Source organism: Anomaloglossus baeobatrachus, chromosome 7, assembly GCF_048569485.1.
Source record: "Anomaloglossus baeobatrachus isolate aAnoBae1 chromosome 7, aAnoBae1.hap1, whole genome shotgun sequence".
In the NCBI taxonomy this organism is placed as follows: Eukaryota; Metazoa; Chordata; class Amphibia; order Anura; family Aromobatidae; genus Anomaloglossus; species Anomaloglossus baeobatrachus.
This window is the reverse complement of record NC_134359.1, coordinates 26,086,996-26,105,308: the sequence shown is the minus strand read 5'-3', so window position 1 is coordinate 26,105,308 and position 18,313 is coordinate 26,086,996. Positions and strand designations below refer to the sequence as shown.

Sequence of the window (18,313 nt, the reverse complement as noted above, 5' to 3'; positions counted from 1 at the left end):
AGCTGCAGCTAGGCGCCTACAAAAAACTCTACCCATTGGAATAATGCGACACGCAAAATTCATTTTTCCTAACAGCGATTGTAGATCCTTTAATCTGATCTTACGGTGAGATCTAGCTTCTCTGACTGCCTCCAGCAGATCACTGACCTTGTCATCTGGTAATCTGCACTCCATTGCTTCACTGTCAATTAAAATTCCTAAAAACTTGATAAGTGTAGACGGGCCTTCTGTTTTATCTGATGCTAACGGTACTCCGAAACGCTTAAAAACCGACTGAATCGCTGACAATAATGAAGCACAAACAAATGACTTTGGTGGACCAATACATAGGAAATCATCTAGATAATGCAGGACAGAACGCACGCCGGCTTCTTTCTTTACTACCCACTCTAAAAATGTGCTAAATGATTCGAACAAGGAGCATGAGATGGAGCAGCCCATGGGTAAACACAAGTCTACATAAAACCTTCCCTGCCACTGGCAACCCAAGAGATGGAAGCTTTCTGGATGGACTGGTAAGAGTCTAAAGGCAGCTTCAATGTCTGTTTTTGCCATTAAAGCTCCTCTGCCGTACTTCTGAACCCATGCAATCGCTGTATCAAATGAAGTATACGAGACTGTGCAAAGTTCCTGATTGATTCCATCATTAACTGAGCTTCCATGAGGGAAGGACAGATGATGGATCAGCCTAAACTTATTGGGTTCCTTCTTTGGGACCACCCCCAATGGAGAGACTCTTAAGTTTTCTATTGGCATTTTGGGGAATGGGCCTGCCATGCGGCCCAGGTCAATTTCTTTGTTTAGTTTTGTGGAGACAATGTGAGAATATGTATAAGCTGAAGCAAGGTTACGAGAACAGGTTAATGGGCCTGAAGTAGATGGGATCTTAAAACCTTCTGAGAAACCCTCCCCCAGCAATTGTGCTGCTTTTCTATCTGGGTACCTGCTTAGATAGCCCGCCATCTCCCCGAGTCTAATTGGGGTTTCCCCCTTTTTGGTTAATCTCTGCTGTTGGGGTTTTATTTCGTTTAAAGCATTTTGATAGGCTATGGTTTCCACTACAGAAGGTGCATTCATGTTTGTACCTGCATGTGTTTCCGAATCTGCACTGGCTATCATTGAACTGCCAGCAGCAACCTTTTCTGTTTGCTGCCGACAATCCGATTGCTGATGATCTGCCGACATAGCCCTGAAAGGGCTGATTAACCCCACGTGGCGCTGTCATGAGACGCATCCATAAACTAATATCTTTGTGATCCCAACGAATCCCTTGGCGACCAGCCTTTCGTTGGCGAAACTGCTCATCATAGCGCAGCCATGCTAAACCTCCATACACACGGTGCGCCTCCCCGATAGAATTCATGTAACAAAATAAGGCAGAGCAATGTTCAGGAGTTTTTTGGCCTATTACACTTGCTAATATGGCAAAAGCCTGGAACCAATTGCTAAATGTTTGGGGGATGAGACAATACCGTCTTTCTTGTTCCTCTCTTTTTCTCTCATCAAACCTTACTCTATCCAAGTTATATTTTTCTAAGGGCAATAATGAAAATATTTCCACATATTCGTCGGCCCAAATCTTCTCCCTAACCTCCTGTTTCAAATGAATTCCTAGAGGACCCTCAAAACATACATATAATTCTCCTTTTGCTGCATCAGATAATGTAACCCCTTGTGAAATTACTGCATCCTCCTGTGTCTCTGGGTCAGCACACGACTGACTTACCACCTCCGATGTCCGGCGACCATTCCCGCACCATGCAGCAATAGGAGAAGAAGTTATGGGTAAGCTAGACTGACTCAAAGCCTCCTTAACCCCTGACACTAATTGCTGTACTACTGAATTAAGATCCCATCCTACATTGCCGGGAACTGTACCCCCAACTGCGCCCACTGGACTTATTACAGGTGATTTTACACTAGATATAGGACAAGAAAAAGTGTTCTCACCAATACCTGGCTGCGTCCTAGGTTGACCAGCCGTCCGTGACGTATTAGTTATAGTCTCTACAGCCCCTCCATTATTGAAGTGCTGCGTGCTGCTGCCCTCTAGTGGGGAGTCGTTATCTGTGTCATAGTCATTGTCTGGAATCTCTTCTGAGTCTTGTAGCTGTAGATTTATTGCCTGACTCACATCCTGAGCCGGCTGACGAAGTCTTTGTCTGGTTAAAGTACTTTTGCGCAGTTGTCTTTTTGGATTCCTACCACTCCTCGTGTAATGAGAACCCGGATCCGGAAATGTTGTGTGTCCTAAGCCCGTCCCCCCGTGTTGGTTCATTTCCTGGGGTAAGGCCGTATGATGTCCTCTAGAATGATACCAAGTTTGTTGAGGAAGTTCTAAGGATTCATGGTGGGCTGTTGTCACGTCAGTTGTAGCTTGTGTGGCTGCTTCTCTGGCTGGCACATCAGTAGAGCTGGACTTTCTCCTTGCACTTCTTGGTGTCTCTCTGGTTAGATGGTCGGGCTCTTTTCTCTGTCCTTTGTTATTCTTGTACTGTAGTTTCCTTCCTGGTTTGTAAGAAGGATCAGAGGCCGTGCTGCGCTTTGCTCTTTTCCTAGAAGTAACGGAAGGACTTATGATCCTATTGTGAGTCCTATTGGCCATTTCAGAAGTTAGTCTCTCAGGAGGTCTTGATCTTCTTAGAGTTTGATGTTCAGAAAGTTCAGAAGGGACAGATGCTGTATCCCGGGCACTCTTCAGCAATTCGTCTAGCTGGGCCTGAATCCATTCGGGCCTACACGTCAAAGCCGCGGCCTGAACGCTCTTCAGCAAGGCATCCATACTGCTGGTTCAGTCTTTGAGTCCAGGACAAAGGAATGACACCTTAACATGGGACCTATCTCTTATATGGCCCCTGCCCCCCCCCCGTCTCTCCTCCTGCTCACTCACCCCCCCCCCCCACCGCATTCCTTAGGTAAAACCCCCATCCCTTACTCCTTAACCCTTTCCTGGATCTATCACTGCCTCAGTCATGTACGTTACGGCTATCTGCCTTCACTCTGCTGGAGTTGAAGAGGGGAATGATTAATGTGGAGACAAGAGACTTCATGTTTCTACATAGAGAAGAGAAAAGAGAAGAATTTACTGAGTAGAAAAGCAAAATGAGAAATTGTAGGTACAGAGTGCCATATATTAAGATGATTGCAATTTATTAAGAAGATAAAAAAAAACTTTGATGGAACGATTCCTTTAAGCCTGCTTTACACGTTGCAATTTCGCATACGATATCATATGCGATTTGCAACGCCCCCGTCATATGTGCGGCATGTTTAATTTGTTGAACGTGCCGCACAAACGATTAACCCCCGTCACACGTACTTACCTGTCCATACGACCTCGATGTGGGCGGCGAACATCCACTTCCTGGAGTGGGAGGGACGTTCGGCGTCACATCGACGTCACGCGGCAGCCGGCCAATAGATGCCGAGGGGCGGAGCTGATCGGAACGTAAACATCCCGCCACCTGCTTCCTTCCGCATTACCGGCCGCGAGCCACAGGACGCAGGTAAGATCTGTTCATCGTTCCCGGGGTGTCACACACTGCGATGTGCGCTACCCCGGGTACGATGAACAATCTGACGTTCAATCCATGAGGAATGAACGACGTGCGTGCGATGAACGTTTTAACGTTCAATCGCAATTGCACGTAGCTGTTACACACTGCAATATACCTTACAATGCCGGATGTGCGTCACTTACGACGTGATTCCGCCGACACATCGTAAGATACATTGCAACGTGTAAAGCTGGCTTTAATGTACCCTCATTAATCAAATTTGCCCATCAGTTATTTTTCCGAACTCCTTCATGGACATAAATGCTCAACTTGGTCGGGCAGTTATATGTTGAGAGCAGAGTAAGTTGCTGCCTCACTAACTTGGCAGTGGTGTCATGGTTCTGATCCGTGGTGCTTTACTCGCCAATAGAGCCGGTGTTCTGTTTTGTATTTTGAGCAGGTGGGTGGGTGGTTTCCCATCCTCGGCTGGTTTTGGGAGGGGCCTCTCTCCAGGTGTCTCATTCCGCGTGATTGCTTTGCTTCATTAGGGAGCAACCTTACTCGTAACGCCGCCAGTCATAGTTCCTGCCTGCAGTAAGTGCTCTGGCTCCCGTTTGTGTTTTGATCTTGTCTTCTTACCCACAGACCTGTTGTTACCTCTCTCCTCCCGTGTCCCTGACTCTGACGTTGTTTCCCAGCTCCTGACCTCTGGCTTGTACCCTGACCTTGGTTCCGCTTTCCTCCAGTGTACCTTACGTGACTTCCTTGCTTCTGACCTCAGGCTTGTACCCTGACCTCGGCTCCACTTCCCCCCAGTGTACCTTACCTGACTTCCTGACTTTTTACCGCCAGCTTGTGCTCTCACCTCGGCTTTGCTTCATCCCTGTGTTCCATAGGTGACCTCTTAGCTCCTGACCTCCGGTTTGTTTGACTTTCCCATCACTAGTTGCATCTGGTGACACCTAGTGGTAATTTGTCACAAGTGGCTTATATACATGGATAACAAGAACATCATCATGTATGTGTGTACTATTCTATGGGGCAGCAGTTGAAAGTCTGTGTGAGAAGTGACCATTGGGTGGAGAGACGTAATAGGAGAGAGTTGTGTGTGAGAGATGGAGGGTGCTGATTGTGGAGGTGCCATGTCCGGCATGAAGGCTAATTAAATAATGGAGATCTTTAAGGATATAAGTTTAGAGGCGCTGGTTGTGAATCGGCCCTTGATATATCAGATACCAAATACCAATATACATTGTGAGTGATACTCCACCAAATTAGAATTCCAAAAACTGTATTTTGACTGTAGAATACTTTCTGGAAGTAATTTGGAAACCTCATGGCCCGCAAATCTTTACAAATGTATCCCATTGATTTGCTACAACCTGACCCTATTATAAGCTGGACAAAGGACAGATTCAGTCCTCCAAATAACCTCTGCCGATATACAGTACAGACCAAAAGTTTGGACACACCTTCTCATTCAAAGAGTTTTCTTTATTTTCATGACTAAAAATTGTAGATTCACATTGAAGGCATCAAAACTATGAATTAAAACATGTGGAATGAAATACTTAAAAAAGTGTGAAATAACTCAAAATATGTCTTATATTCTAGGTTCTTCGAAGTAGCCACCTTTTGCTTTGATTACTGTTTTGCACACTCTTGGCATTCTCTTGATGAGCTTCAAGAGGTAGTCACTGGAAATGGTTTTCCAACAGTCTTGAAGGAGTTCCCAGAGATGCTTAGCACTTGTTGGCCCTTTTGCCTTCACTCTGCGGTCCAGCTCACCCCAAACCATCTCGATTGGGTTCAGGTCTGGTGACTGTGGAGACCAGGTCATCTGGCGTAGCACCCCATCACTCTCCTTCTTAGTCAAATAGCCCTTACACAGCCTGGAGGTGTGTTTGGAGCCATTGTCCTGTTGAAAAATAAATGATGGTCCAACTAAACACAAACCGGATGGAATAGCATGTCGCTGCAAGATGCTGTGGTAGCCATGCCGGTTCTGTATGCCTTCAATTTTGAATAAATCCCCAACAGTGTCACCAGCAAAGCACCCCCACACCATCACACCTCCTCCTCCATGCTTCACGGTGGGAACCAGCCATGTAGAGTCCATCCGTTCACCTTTTCTACAAAGACACGTGGTTGGATCCAAAGATAACAAATTTGGACTCATCAGACCAAAGCACAGATTTCCACTGGTCTAATGTCCATTCCTTGTGTTCTTTAGCCCAAGCAAGTCTCTTCTGCTTGTTGCCTGTCCTTAGCAGGGGTTTCCTAGCAGCTATTTTACCATGAAGGCCTGCTGCACACAGTCTCCTCTTAACAGTTGTTCTAAAGATGAGAAGGTGTGTCCAAACTTTTGGTCTGTACTGTACATATGCTCAAGGTGCACTTTAATCCTTTTTTCTAAACTGTCCCCAATTTATTACAATCCTCGTATAAGCCCACATACTAGAAAAGAAATCTATAAATGATTTAAAGTCCTAATCTTACGCAGATTCATGTAAAGCCGTCGAGTTTTCCCACCTACTCGCGATATACGGGAAAGAACGCTCCATATTTCAGTGTGTGCCTAATGGAATTTCTTCGCCCTAACACCCACTGAACGCGAAGCTCCAGAATATCTCTTCTATATTAAAATGTTCTGTTATTAAAATGGATGAATTCAACTTTTTCTCTTTTTTTTTTCGTAGCTGAAAACAGCTGCTCTCCCGACCACTTCCAATGTAAAACTACAAAGCATTGTATCTCTAAACTCTGGGTGTGTGATGAGGACTCCGACTGTGCGGACGGATCCGACGAAGCCAACTGCGGTGAGCATCAACGTCTGAGCATGTGTCTCGCGGCCGTGTAAACGGCATACGAAGACCTTTTGTCCAGAAAGCCTTTGATTACGAGCTCAGCCCTTTCTCAGTTCTCAATTTTGTCAAAACCGCAGGATGTGTTAATGAATATTATTTTTCATTTGTTTGACTAAGGCTAAAAAAAAATAAAAGTGAGCGGCTCGATGTGTGATTTTACAGAAGTGGGAGAAACTTCATAAATACATTGTTTTTAGGAGAGAAAGTGTAGAGACGGTGTACGTCAAAGCTCTAATTGAGTTCAGGAAAAGCCGCCAACTTGAAGGCCGGCGCACTACGTCAGGAGCTTAGCGTGGCGCATGCTACCACCATAGGGTGCCGCGGCTGTCCGGTTGGCAACTGCTACATCTATATTAGACCATTTCTAGAAAAAAGGGTTCATAACTTCATGAGTAGAAAGCATCACTGTTTCCTGCAGCGCTGCTCCTGTCCACAGGTTGTGTGCGGGATTGTGGCTCACTCCCATTTACATCAATGATGCTGTGTACTGCAAGACACAACCCATATACAAGGATGGTCCTTTTTGGGAAAAAATAGATATGTTTTTGTATTCCAGGAAAACCCCGTGAAGGGAAACTGTCAACAGGTTTTTGTTATTTAATCTGAGAGCAGTGAAGAGCGGAGCTGGGTGATGACCGACAGCGCTTCCTCTTGCTTCAGTAAGGCTGGTTTCAGACGTCCGTGTTTAATCAGGTACCAGTCACACGCATGGTTATGGTCATACGTGTGACATCCGTGTTTGCATACGTGTGACACGTACCGGGTAAAACACGTGTCTTTGTAATGAAAAGATGTTCTATATTTACCTGTATCCAGCGATGCTGTCTCTGGCTCTGCTGCCTCCCGCTCCTGATCCCCGCTCATTATTTTCATTGGTTATTCACTGCCTGAGGATCTGGAAGCCGGAGCATCGCGGGGACAGGCTGGGTACAGCACAGCCGAGGACAGCACCGCCGGGCACATCGCCGGTGACAGGTGAGTATATAGCAGTTTGTGCAGTGACATCCAGGGACTCATCAGGGTTCCCAATGAACTCTCATGAACCCCTGGAAGTCACCATTGTGACACTCGCTGTAGCGCAGTTGTTGCAGGGGTGTCATCAGGAGGTCATCAGAGTTCATTGGGAAATCCGATGACCTCTTGGATGTCCCTGCACACACACTGCTGGGAGGATACTCACCTGTCACTAGCGATGTCCCCAGCAATGCTGTCCTTGGCGGTGATGTCCTCGGCGGTGCTGTTTCCTTCACTGTCACCGCGATGCCCCTGCTCCCAGCTGCTCACTGCGGTGAATAATCAATGAAAATAATGAGCGGGGGTCAGGAGCCGGAGACAGAATCGCTGGATACAGGTAACTGTAGAAAATCTTTTTATTTAAAAACCCGTGTTTTCTCCGATACGTGTCACACTGATGTCACACGGATCACATCAGTGTGCAGTCCGTGTGACATCCGTGCTGCTGGAGAAAAAACAGGCACGTCTCCATGTGAAATAGCGGGGCCACACGGTCCGTGTGAGAGTGCACAATAGGGGAACATGGGTACATGTGACATCCGTGTTAAAAACGGATGTCACACGTACCTAAAACACGGTCGTCTGAAACCAGCCTAAATGTGTATGTCCATGTGATGCTCCTGTTGGGGTGTGAGGCACTTACAATAACATCCGGTGCTACCTCCATCATGCCTGCGGGTCCTCCTGGTAGACCGGGAGGGCGACACAAACCACATGCAAGTCTCTTGTAAAACAATCAGGAGCCAATTTATTGAAGGTCACCACTTCTTCCTTGCTTCTGATACTCAATGCTACTCTTCTGAGGGGGGTTTCTGCCATGCTGACACTCCTCCTGGGAACTATCCTTCAGGAACTGAGTCCACTTCGTGCTTCCTCCCCCTGTAATCTTTCCTTGCGGCTGCAGTGTCTCAATCGGGCCCTCGGACAACTTAGCAGCACCCAACCAGTTCAGGGTCCTGCCGGCGGTCTCTATACCCCGACGTCCCACCGATTTTAGGACACTCTAAAGTCCATCTGCAGGGTGAGCTCTTTACACATGGGACAATTCCTCTTGTCCTGGGCAGGCCCTAACATCTGCCCCTGTCCACTCACTTGAACTTCTGTAGCTTCACTGACTCTCTTTCCTGTCTCCCTAATCCTACTCTGCTCACTCCTCCCTCCTTGTCTCCATCTCTATGTTAACAAACTAACTACCACTAACACCCCACTCCTGCACACTTGGTCCCTAGTTACACTACACTGAAAAATCCTATCTATATCAAATACTTAACTGTCTTATATTTTTAATACTACTGTATATTTGTCTTGCATCAATAGGAGGACCAAGGAGATAGTAGTCAAAGGTCATACACAGGACCAGTTAATTAAAAATAACATCAACGCTACTTTTTTGCAAAAATATAACAAATATTTATTGAATATAATAAATAGCAAAAAAGTGACATGAACAAGTAAAAAAGTGTACATTAAACAGAGATCAGGCTCAAAAAGGGATGTCACTGAAGTTCAGAACCAGGGGTCCACCATCCATCAGGGGGACAGTATCAAAAATGGTGAGGGCATGGTCTGGTAAACCTCCGGACAATAGATTAAAGATCACTCCAATATCACAAAAGATGCACACACATTTCAGCAAGCATTGAAGGTAACAATATCTATAAGGAGTCTAGTGACCGGAGGGTCAGACCATGAACCCAATATAAATAACATAGCAGGCAGGTAGCAATAACAATATATACCAGTTTATGTTAAATAATCCCTATCCTGCACTCACCCATGATAGTAAATGTGGAACCCGAGCAAAACGTGCCCCGACGCGCACGTTTCGTTGTCTTCTTCGGGGGGCCGTGGTGTAATGTGCCATACATTCATGCAGATCAATATTAAAAATAAGGAGACTGCATGTGAGAAAACCATCACATCCAACATAACCCGGAAAAACAGGCATAGAGAAGAGACACCGGTAATGACATCCATTGATATCGGTTACAATTATGGGCCTACACAAAACCAGATACAGTCTCAGTGGGGACAGATTATTTTTAATATTGATCTGCATGAATATGAGTATATCTTTTCCCCTTTTTTACTTGCCCTCTTTTTTGCCCATTCTTTTAATGGCCACGGCTGTGGAGCGCGTGCGCGCTGTGACTCCAGGTATGCTCGCGTCAGCCGGCTTCCGTACGGAGTGACGCGCGCGCTCTGTGTGACGACACAGGAAGTGCTCGCGTCAGTTCCGGGAATGCCCTATGACGCGGCCCACTGCCGGAGTCCCACCCCGCACGCGACCAATTGCTGCCCGACCAGGCACTGAAGCGGGCTATTTAAACGCGGCTGAATGTATGGCACATTACACCACGGCCCCCCGAAGAAGACAACGAAACGTGCGCGTCGGGGCACGTTTTGCTCGGGTTCCACATTTACTATCATGGGTGAGTGCAGGATAGGGATTATTTAACATAAACTGGTATATATTGTTATTGCTACCTGCCTGCTATGTTATTTATATTGGGTTCATGGTCTGACCCTCCGGTCACTAGACTCCTTATAGATATTGTTACCTTCAATGCTTGCTGAAATGTGTGTGCATCTTTTGTGATATTGGAGTGATCTTTAATCTATTGTCCGGAGGTTTACCAGACCATGCCCTCACCATTTTTGATACTGTCCCCCTGATGGATGGTGGACCCCTGGTTCTGAACTTCAGTGACATCCCTTTTTGAGCCTGATCTCTGTTTAATGTACACTTTTTTACTTGTTCATGTCACTTTTTTGCTATTTATTATATTCAATAAATATTTGTTATATTTTTGCAAAAAAGTAGCGTTGATGTTATTTTTAATTAACTGGTCCTGTGTATGACCTTTGACTACTATCCCCTTGGTCCTCCTATTGATGCATTAATTATTAGGGTGTAGTCTGCATTTAATGAGACATTTTATGTCACATCTTGCCCCTATCCTCTAACATATGTATATTTGTCTTGCCTATTAACCTTTATGTACAGTGCTCCTGGCTCTCTATATCACATCTCCCGCCTGAAACAGCACGAGGGGCTGGCATCTTACATTACACATTATACATTATTCACCATATTCTAAGCATGAACATTATCAAATACATTTTCTGACTATAAAACATATAATACCTGAGGCCGTCAGGGGGAACCGAACACCACACCCGTCCAGCTCTGCTACATCCTATGTGATCTACAATACACTCTTATATACATTACATTTATAATACAATGGCACATCTATGTAGGAGTGGACATAGTTCTCTACCTCCTACAGCCGCATAATGTAGGGGCAGAGAGACAGATTCCAAGCAAGTGTAACTTCCTCAGCAGCTCAATACAATCAGTGTTTTCTCAGCAGGATGTCTCTGGCCAGGCAGTCCAGCCAATCAGTGGTGTGGGCGGAGCTACACACAGCTCAGCATTCTGACCAATGCTACATTTACTGCAGAAAAAAACAGGGATTATATCAAAACTGCACCAAGCAGCTCAGTAAGTGATACATCACCAGAATCGGGGTCTGGGCCCATCAATGATGCTGTTCTCAGATTACATAGCAAAAACCTGCTGACAGATTCCCTTTAAAGAGAATTTAGCAACCCCTTATTGTGAGTCTGTTAGTGCTGAGTCAGCTGTTTTCACTCCCTTGACTATATATGTGCTGCAAGTCCTCTGCTCAGCAGGCTGCTGAGATTACTGTGCAGGGGAATTCAGGATAGGTCTATTTGGGAAAGGGTATGCCAATAAATTCCTACATATTCAGGTGACTGGGAGCACAGTTGTATAGGAAAAGCCATCATGTTATAATGTTTTAACGCACAGGTCCATATTTTTTGCACCTAGCAAAAGATTTTACATCCAGCATTTACTTTGCTCTTCTATCTTGTGATATCCATTAGTAGGGGTTAGAGATCCCCAATGCTCAATGTACTGTCATAAACTCATAGAGATAAATAATAACATGTTGAATGCCTGCAGACAACACTGGGGGGAGCAAAATAATTCCCTACATACTGATTCTTTCTGGTTTATTATATTTGCGTCATACAGAAAGCTCCTAAGCTCCATCTAGTGGTGGCTCAATGCAGGCTGATTCTTTTATTTCTACAGGAGACTTAGAGCTCTATAATCTTACCATAAAGAAGTATATTAAGAATTTAATCAATAAATGCTCAGTTTACAGTGAATCTATAACTTGACAAATATACTTATCTACTTCTAGTCATTATCGTAGCACCGGCGTACCTGCAGAGATGCCGACTTACTCACCACCCTGGCCGGTTTGTGTCGTCATCACTTCCCCGGCCATCCACTTGTGCTGCTGCCTCCTTCCCCTCCTGGGCCCTGTAAATACCATACAGGGTTCCCGGGAGTGCACCTAAGATGCAAGCTTGCACACCAGCCCTCCTCTTAGAAAGCCAGATTGCTATTTGCAGGAAATGCCTCTCAGCCTATAGGTGAGAGGAACAGTGTATTTAGGGCACCTTCCCATTAGGGGAGATGCCTGTGCAGCACTTCTAGTTAGTCAGTTTTCCAATCTGCTACCTAGATGGTTGTCAGGTCTCTTGTCCTGTCCTCTTAGCCCTGTGTCCGTCTCCAGTAACTGTCTTCCCATGCCTGTGTATCCCTGCTGGGACCACCATTCCTGTCCATCCCCGCCTGTCCAGCCTGCCTCAGTCACCCCACCTGTACCCAGCTATTCCTGTGTTCGTTACCTGTCCTGGAGGTCAGTTGCCACAGTCCCGGTCACTGCTCTGGCAGTCGTACCTGGCGTTTGCCTTACGGTGGGTGCTTAGTTAAGCCCCTCCCACTAAAGGGTAAGCCCGGATCCCAACTGTGGTCCAATGAGTCCACTAAGTCTGCTCACTGCCACTACACCAGCTGTGAGGGTTACAATTACCTTACCATAGCTAGCTCGTTACTTATCCACTGCTGATTGTCTTGATCCTCTGCATGATAAATATGCAGCCAATCCACAAGATGTGGTGATGAATGTATGAATGCTAGAACTTCAACTATGCTGTAAATGTGGCCCCAAAAGACCATTGTATGAGTAGAGGTGTACTGAGCATGTGCATTCATTGTCAATAAGAGTGGTGGTTGCACATGCTCAGTACGGTGATCTTTCACATAATGGATTTTGGGACCCTGTTCTCATGATTTGTGGAGGTCTCAGCAGCTGGACCCCTGGCGATCATACCTTTATCATGTATCCTGTGGGTGGCTCATAAATGTTGTTTATGGGACAACTCCTTTAAAGAATCAATCGGTGAAGGACTTGTCTTCTGGAATGCAGAAACTGGAGGCAAAAAGTTTATACAGAGTGCAGCAGAGGAGCAGGACGATCGGTAGCAGTAACCAGGCATGTCTAGGCTGCTATGGTCCTATATTATATCCCTTGTGTCTCCATTTTATGCCATAGTGGTACTTTTTTCCTGATCCATAACACAGACCTGTTGAGATTAAATATGATTTCTTAAAGGGTTTTATGCATAAGCCTGTATATATAAGTCTCCCAGCAGGAGACAGTCCGCATGCACCCCCTCCCCCACACATGAGCTTGTCAGCAAACCCTATTGATTTTTGCAGATACATGTGATTTTTCTTTTATGGGAGGATAAATATTAGGGATGATTGAATACTTCAATTATTCGGCTTCACGAATATTTTCCGAATACCTCACCACTATTCGACTATTCGTGAATATTCGATGCTCAATTTAAGTCTATGGGAAACCCGAATAACAACTATTCGGAACTATTCAGGTTTCCCATAGACTTACATTGCGCATCAAATAGTCGAATAGCGGCGAGGTATTCGGAAAATATTCGCGAAGCCGAATAATCGAAGTGTTCGATCATCCCTAATAAATATCCAAGATCATGAGGATACTGCCAAGTCAATCTATCATTTTTGTTATTTTAAAAATAAATAAATAAATAAATAATGTAAATAAATCAGTTTTTAAAATCTATTTCTATGCAGATTTGAAGCCGGTGTAATTGATATTTTTTATTTGCCGGCAAAATGCATAGTTGTTTCATAATTGGGTGGATATCTGGATGGCATTGTGTAGACCAGCGACTCCCAGCAAGTAACATCCACGGAGAACAGGAACAGGTTGATCAAAGATTCAGCGAGCGGCTTTATAAATATGCATCATCCTCTATCCTTCTCCGTGAGACGCTATTCCAGGCTCAGCAGTCACTAGTTTTCTGCACTTTGTGAAACTGGTTAAAGTAATTAGCTACCTACTGCGAAAGAAAAGCCCGGTAACTGTAATTCATTACGTCTGCCGAATGCGTCTCCAAACTCCATAATTACAAGGGAGTCAAAGGTCCAAGCTGGTAATTAAGAGCGGCACAGTAAATTAACCTTTGTAGCCCATTATATCGAAGACAAATGTAATCTCTTGTCACTTCCATATCTCATTAATGGAGAAAACATAAGAAATCAGTTATTGATACCTGCAGATCAAAAGAACAATGGTGGTCAATGAATTAGTGTTAATTGCACAGATAACAACATTGTGCACATATGTATGCATAACTATATATCTGTATACACATACACACGTATATATTCACATATGTCTGTATTCATGTTTTAAATAATAAAAAACAAAAAATAGTGTGTATATATATATATATATATACTATTTTTTGTTTTTTATTATTTAAAACATGAATACAGACATATGTGAATTTACTGTACATATATATATATATATATGGAAAAAAAATAATATATATATTAAGATTGAAGCTGTGTGCTGCCTTCACTTTTTTTGCTGCTCATTGAAATCGGGTGAGACTGATTGGAAGGACTTTGCACCACAACAGGTTAAGTGCTGCTCCTATTTTTGCACTATATATATATATATATATATATATATATATATATATATATATATATACATATATATATATATATATATATATATATACATACACAAACCGTATATATATATATATATATATATATATACACATACATACATACATACATACATATATATATATATATAATGCAAAAATAGGTGCAGCACTTAACCTGTTGTGGTGCAAAGTCCTTCCAATCAGTCTCACCCAATTTCAAAGAGAAGCAAAAAAAGTGAAGGCAGCACACAGCTTCAATCTTAATATATATATTATTTTTTTTTTCAACCTCTTCCCACATTTCAGGCTTCAAACATAAAGATAAAAATTTTACTGTTATAGTGAAGAATCAACCACAAGTGGACACAATTGTGAAGGTGAACGAAATGTATTGCTTATTTTAAGCTTTTGTAATAAAGAATAAACTGAAAATTGGGGCGTGCAATATTATTCATCCCCTTTACTTTCAGTGCAGCAAACTCACCCCAGAAGTTGATTGAGGATCTCTGAATGATCCAATGTCGTCCTAAATGACTGATGATAAATATAATCCCCTGTGTGTAATCAAGTCTCCGTATAAATGCACCTGCTCTGTGATAGTCTCAGGGTTCTGTTTAAAGCACAGAGAGCATCATGAAGACCAAGGAACACAACAGGCAGGTCCGTGATACTGTTGTGAAGTTTAAAACCGGATTTGGTTACAAAAAGATTTCCACAACTTTAACCCCTTAACGACCGCGGGCCGTAAAATTACGTCCTAAATGACATAATCTTACTGCCCGCGGTCCTCCGGCGGCAGCATGCCGCGATCGGCACACATCTCAGCTGATTTTCACAGCTGAGATGTGTGCCTGCTAGGCACGAGCAGAATCGTTATCTGCTCGTGCCGATTAACCCCTTATATGGCGCTGTCAATACATGACAGCGCCATTATAAGCGCAATCGCGGTAAAGTTTTTACTTACCGCCGAAACCGGAAGTCACGTGACGCGATCACGTGACTCCCGATAGTTGTCATGGTAGTACAGGGTCATGTGATGACTCCTGTACTACACATGAATTGGTTTCACTTTCGCTGTGCCCGGGGCACAGCAAAAGAGAAAGACAGCGTATCTGCTGTTTACAGCCTTCCAGCTGTGATCAGCAGATACTGCAGAGCGATCGGAATGCTGATCGCAATAGCCCCCTAGGGGGACTAGTAAAATAAAAAAAAAAAAGTAAAAAAATAAGTTTTAAAAAATTAAAAAAAACCAAAAAAACCTAAAAGTTCAAATCACCCCCCATTCGCCCCATTGAAAATTAAAGGGTTAAAAAAATAAAAAATATACACACATTTGGTATCGCCGCGTTCAGAAACGCCCGATCTATCAAAATATAAAATCAATTAATCTGATCAGTAAACGGCGTAGCGGCAAAAAAATTCCAAACGCCAAAACGACGTTTTTTTGTCGCCACAACTTTTGCGCAAAATGCAATAAGAGGCGATCAAAACGTAGCATCTGCGCAAAAATGGTACCGTTAAAAACGTCAGCTCGAGACGCAAAAAATAAGCCGTCATTGAGCCTAAGATCCCGAAAAATGAGAACGCTACGGGTCACGGAATATGGCGTAAAACGTGCGCCACTTTTTTCGGACAAACTTCCGATTTTTTTTTAACCCCTTATATAAAAGTAAACCTATACATGTTTGGTGTCTACGAACTCGCACTGACCTGAGGCATCACACCCACACATCAGTTTTACCATATAGTGAACACAGTGAATAAAATATCTCAAAAACCATAGTGCTATCGCACTTTTTTTGCAATTTTTCAGCATTTGGAATTTTTTTGCCATTTTCTAGTACACAATATGGTAAAACTGATGGTTTCATTTAAAAGTACAGCTCGTTCCGCAAAAAATGAGCCCTCACATGACCATATTGACTGAAAAATAAAAAAGTTACGTCTCTCAGAAAAAGAATGGCGAAAAAAAAAAACGGAAAGCGAAAAATCGGCCGGTCATGAAAGGGTTAAACATCCCAAGAAGCACAGTGCAAGCGATCATACTGAAATGGAAGGAGTATCATACCACTGCAAATCTACCAAGACCCGGCCGTCCATCCAAACTTTCATCTCACACAAGGAGAAGACTGATCAGAGATGCAGCCAAGAGGCCCATGATCCCTCTGGATGAACTGCAGAGATCTACAGCTGAGGTGGGAGACTCTGTCCATAGGACAACAATCAGTCGTATACTGCACAAATCTGGCAATCTTTATGGAAGAGTGGCAAGAAGAAAGCCATTTCTCAAAGATATCCATAAAAAGTGTTGTTTAAAGTTTACCACAAGCCACCTGGAGACACCAAACATGTGGAAGAAGGTGCTCTGGTCAGATGAAACCAAAATCCAACTATTTGGGCACAATGCCAAACGATATGTTTGGCGTAAAAGCAACACAGCTCATCACCCTGAACACACCATCCCCACTGTCAAACATGGTGGTGGCAGCATCATGGTTTGGGCCTGCTTTTCTTCAGCAGGGACAGGGAAGATGGTTAGAAATGATGGGAAGATGGATGGAGCCAAATACAGGACCATTCTTGAAGAAAACCAGTTGGAGTCTGCAAAAGACCTGAGACTGGGACGGAGATTTGTCTTTCAACAAGTCAATGATCCCAAACATAAAGCAAAATCTACAATGGAATGGTTCACAAATAAACGTATCCAGGTGTTAGAATGGCCAAGTCACAGTCCAGACCTGAACCCAATCGAGAATCTGTGGAAAGAGCTGAAAACTGCTGTTCACAAACGCTCTCCATCCAACCTCACTCAGCTCCAGCTGTTTACAAAGGAAGAATGGGCGAGAATTTCACCTCTCCATATGCAAAACTGATAAAGACATACCCCAAGAGACTTGTGCTGTAATCGCAGCAAAAGGGGTGCTGCAAAGTATTAACTTAAAGGGGTGAATAATATTGCACGCCCCAATTTTCAGTTTATTATTTTTTATAAAAGTTTAAAATAAGCAATACATTTCGCTCAACTTCACAATTGTGTCCACTTGTTGTTGATTCTTCACCATAACATTAAAATTTGTAATTCAATACAAAAAGGGAAACGCATATTTTAAAGTCATTACACACAGAGGGATCTATTTCAAGTTAATGTTTATAATTATGGCTTACAGCCAATGAAAATTAATTATCTCAGAAAATTAGAATAACTACCACAAAACACCTGCAAAGGCTTCCTAAGTGTTTAAAATGGTCCCTTAGTCTGGTTCAGTAGGCTACACAATCATGGGGACTTGACAGATGTACAGAAGGCAGTCATTGACACACTTCACAAGGAGGGTAAGCCACAAAAGGTCATTACTAAAGAAGCTGGCTGTTCACAGAGTGCTGTATCCAAGCATATTAATGGAAGTTGTGTGGAAGAAAAAAGTGTGGTCGAAAAAGGTGCACAAGCAACCGGGATAACCGCAGCCTTGATAGGATTGTTAAGAAAAGGCCATTAAAAATTTTGGGTGAGATTCACAAGGAGTGGACGCTGCTGGAGTCAGTGATTCAAGAGCCACCAGAGTCATTACACACAGTGGTATCTATTCCTATATATTATATAGTCATTACAAACAGAGGGATCTATTTCTATATATTATATAGAGTCATTACACACAGTGGTATCTATTCCTATATATTATATAGTCATTACAAACAGAGGGATCTATTTCTATATATTATATAGAGTCATTACACACAGAGGGATCTATTCCTATATATTATATAGAGTCATTACACACAGAGGGATCTATTCCTATATATTATATAGAGTCATGACACACAGAGGGATCTATTCCTATATATTATATAGAGTCATTACACACAGAGGGATCTATTACATGTGTTTATTTCTGTTAATGTTGATGATTATGGCTTACAGCCAATGAAAACAGAAATGTCATTATCTGAGAAAATTAGATTATATAAGACTAACTCTATATAATATATAGGAATAGATCTCACTGTGTGTAAGGACTCTTTATAATATATAGAAATAGATCC

The 18,313-nt window shown here is 43.3% G+C and overlaps 1 protein-coding gene across 5 annotated transcripts in view; it reads left to right on the top strand.

Moving 5' to 3' along the window:
- Positions 1–18,313, top strand: part of LRP1B (LDL receptor related protein 1B) — a 2,012,817-nt gene that overhangs the window by 1,819,568 nt on the left and 174,936 nt on the right. For all 5 annotated transcript variants that reach the window (XM_075317168.1, XM_075317164.1, XM_075317167.1 and 2 more), the window contains exon 66: positions 6,197–6,316. In XM_075317168.1, coding sequence (XP_075173283.1) covers positions 6,197–6,316 — 120 coding nt within the window. The remainder of the gene's footprint in view (positions 1–6,196; positions 6,317–18,313) is intronic.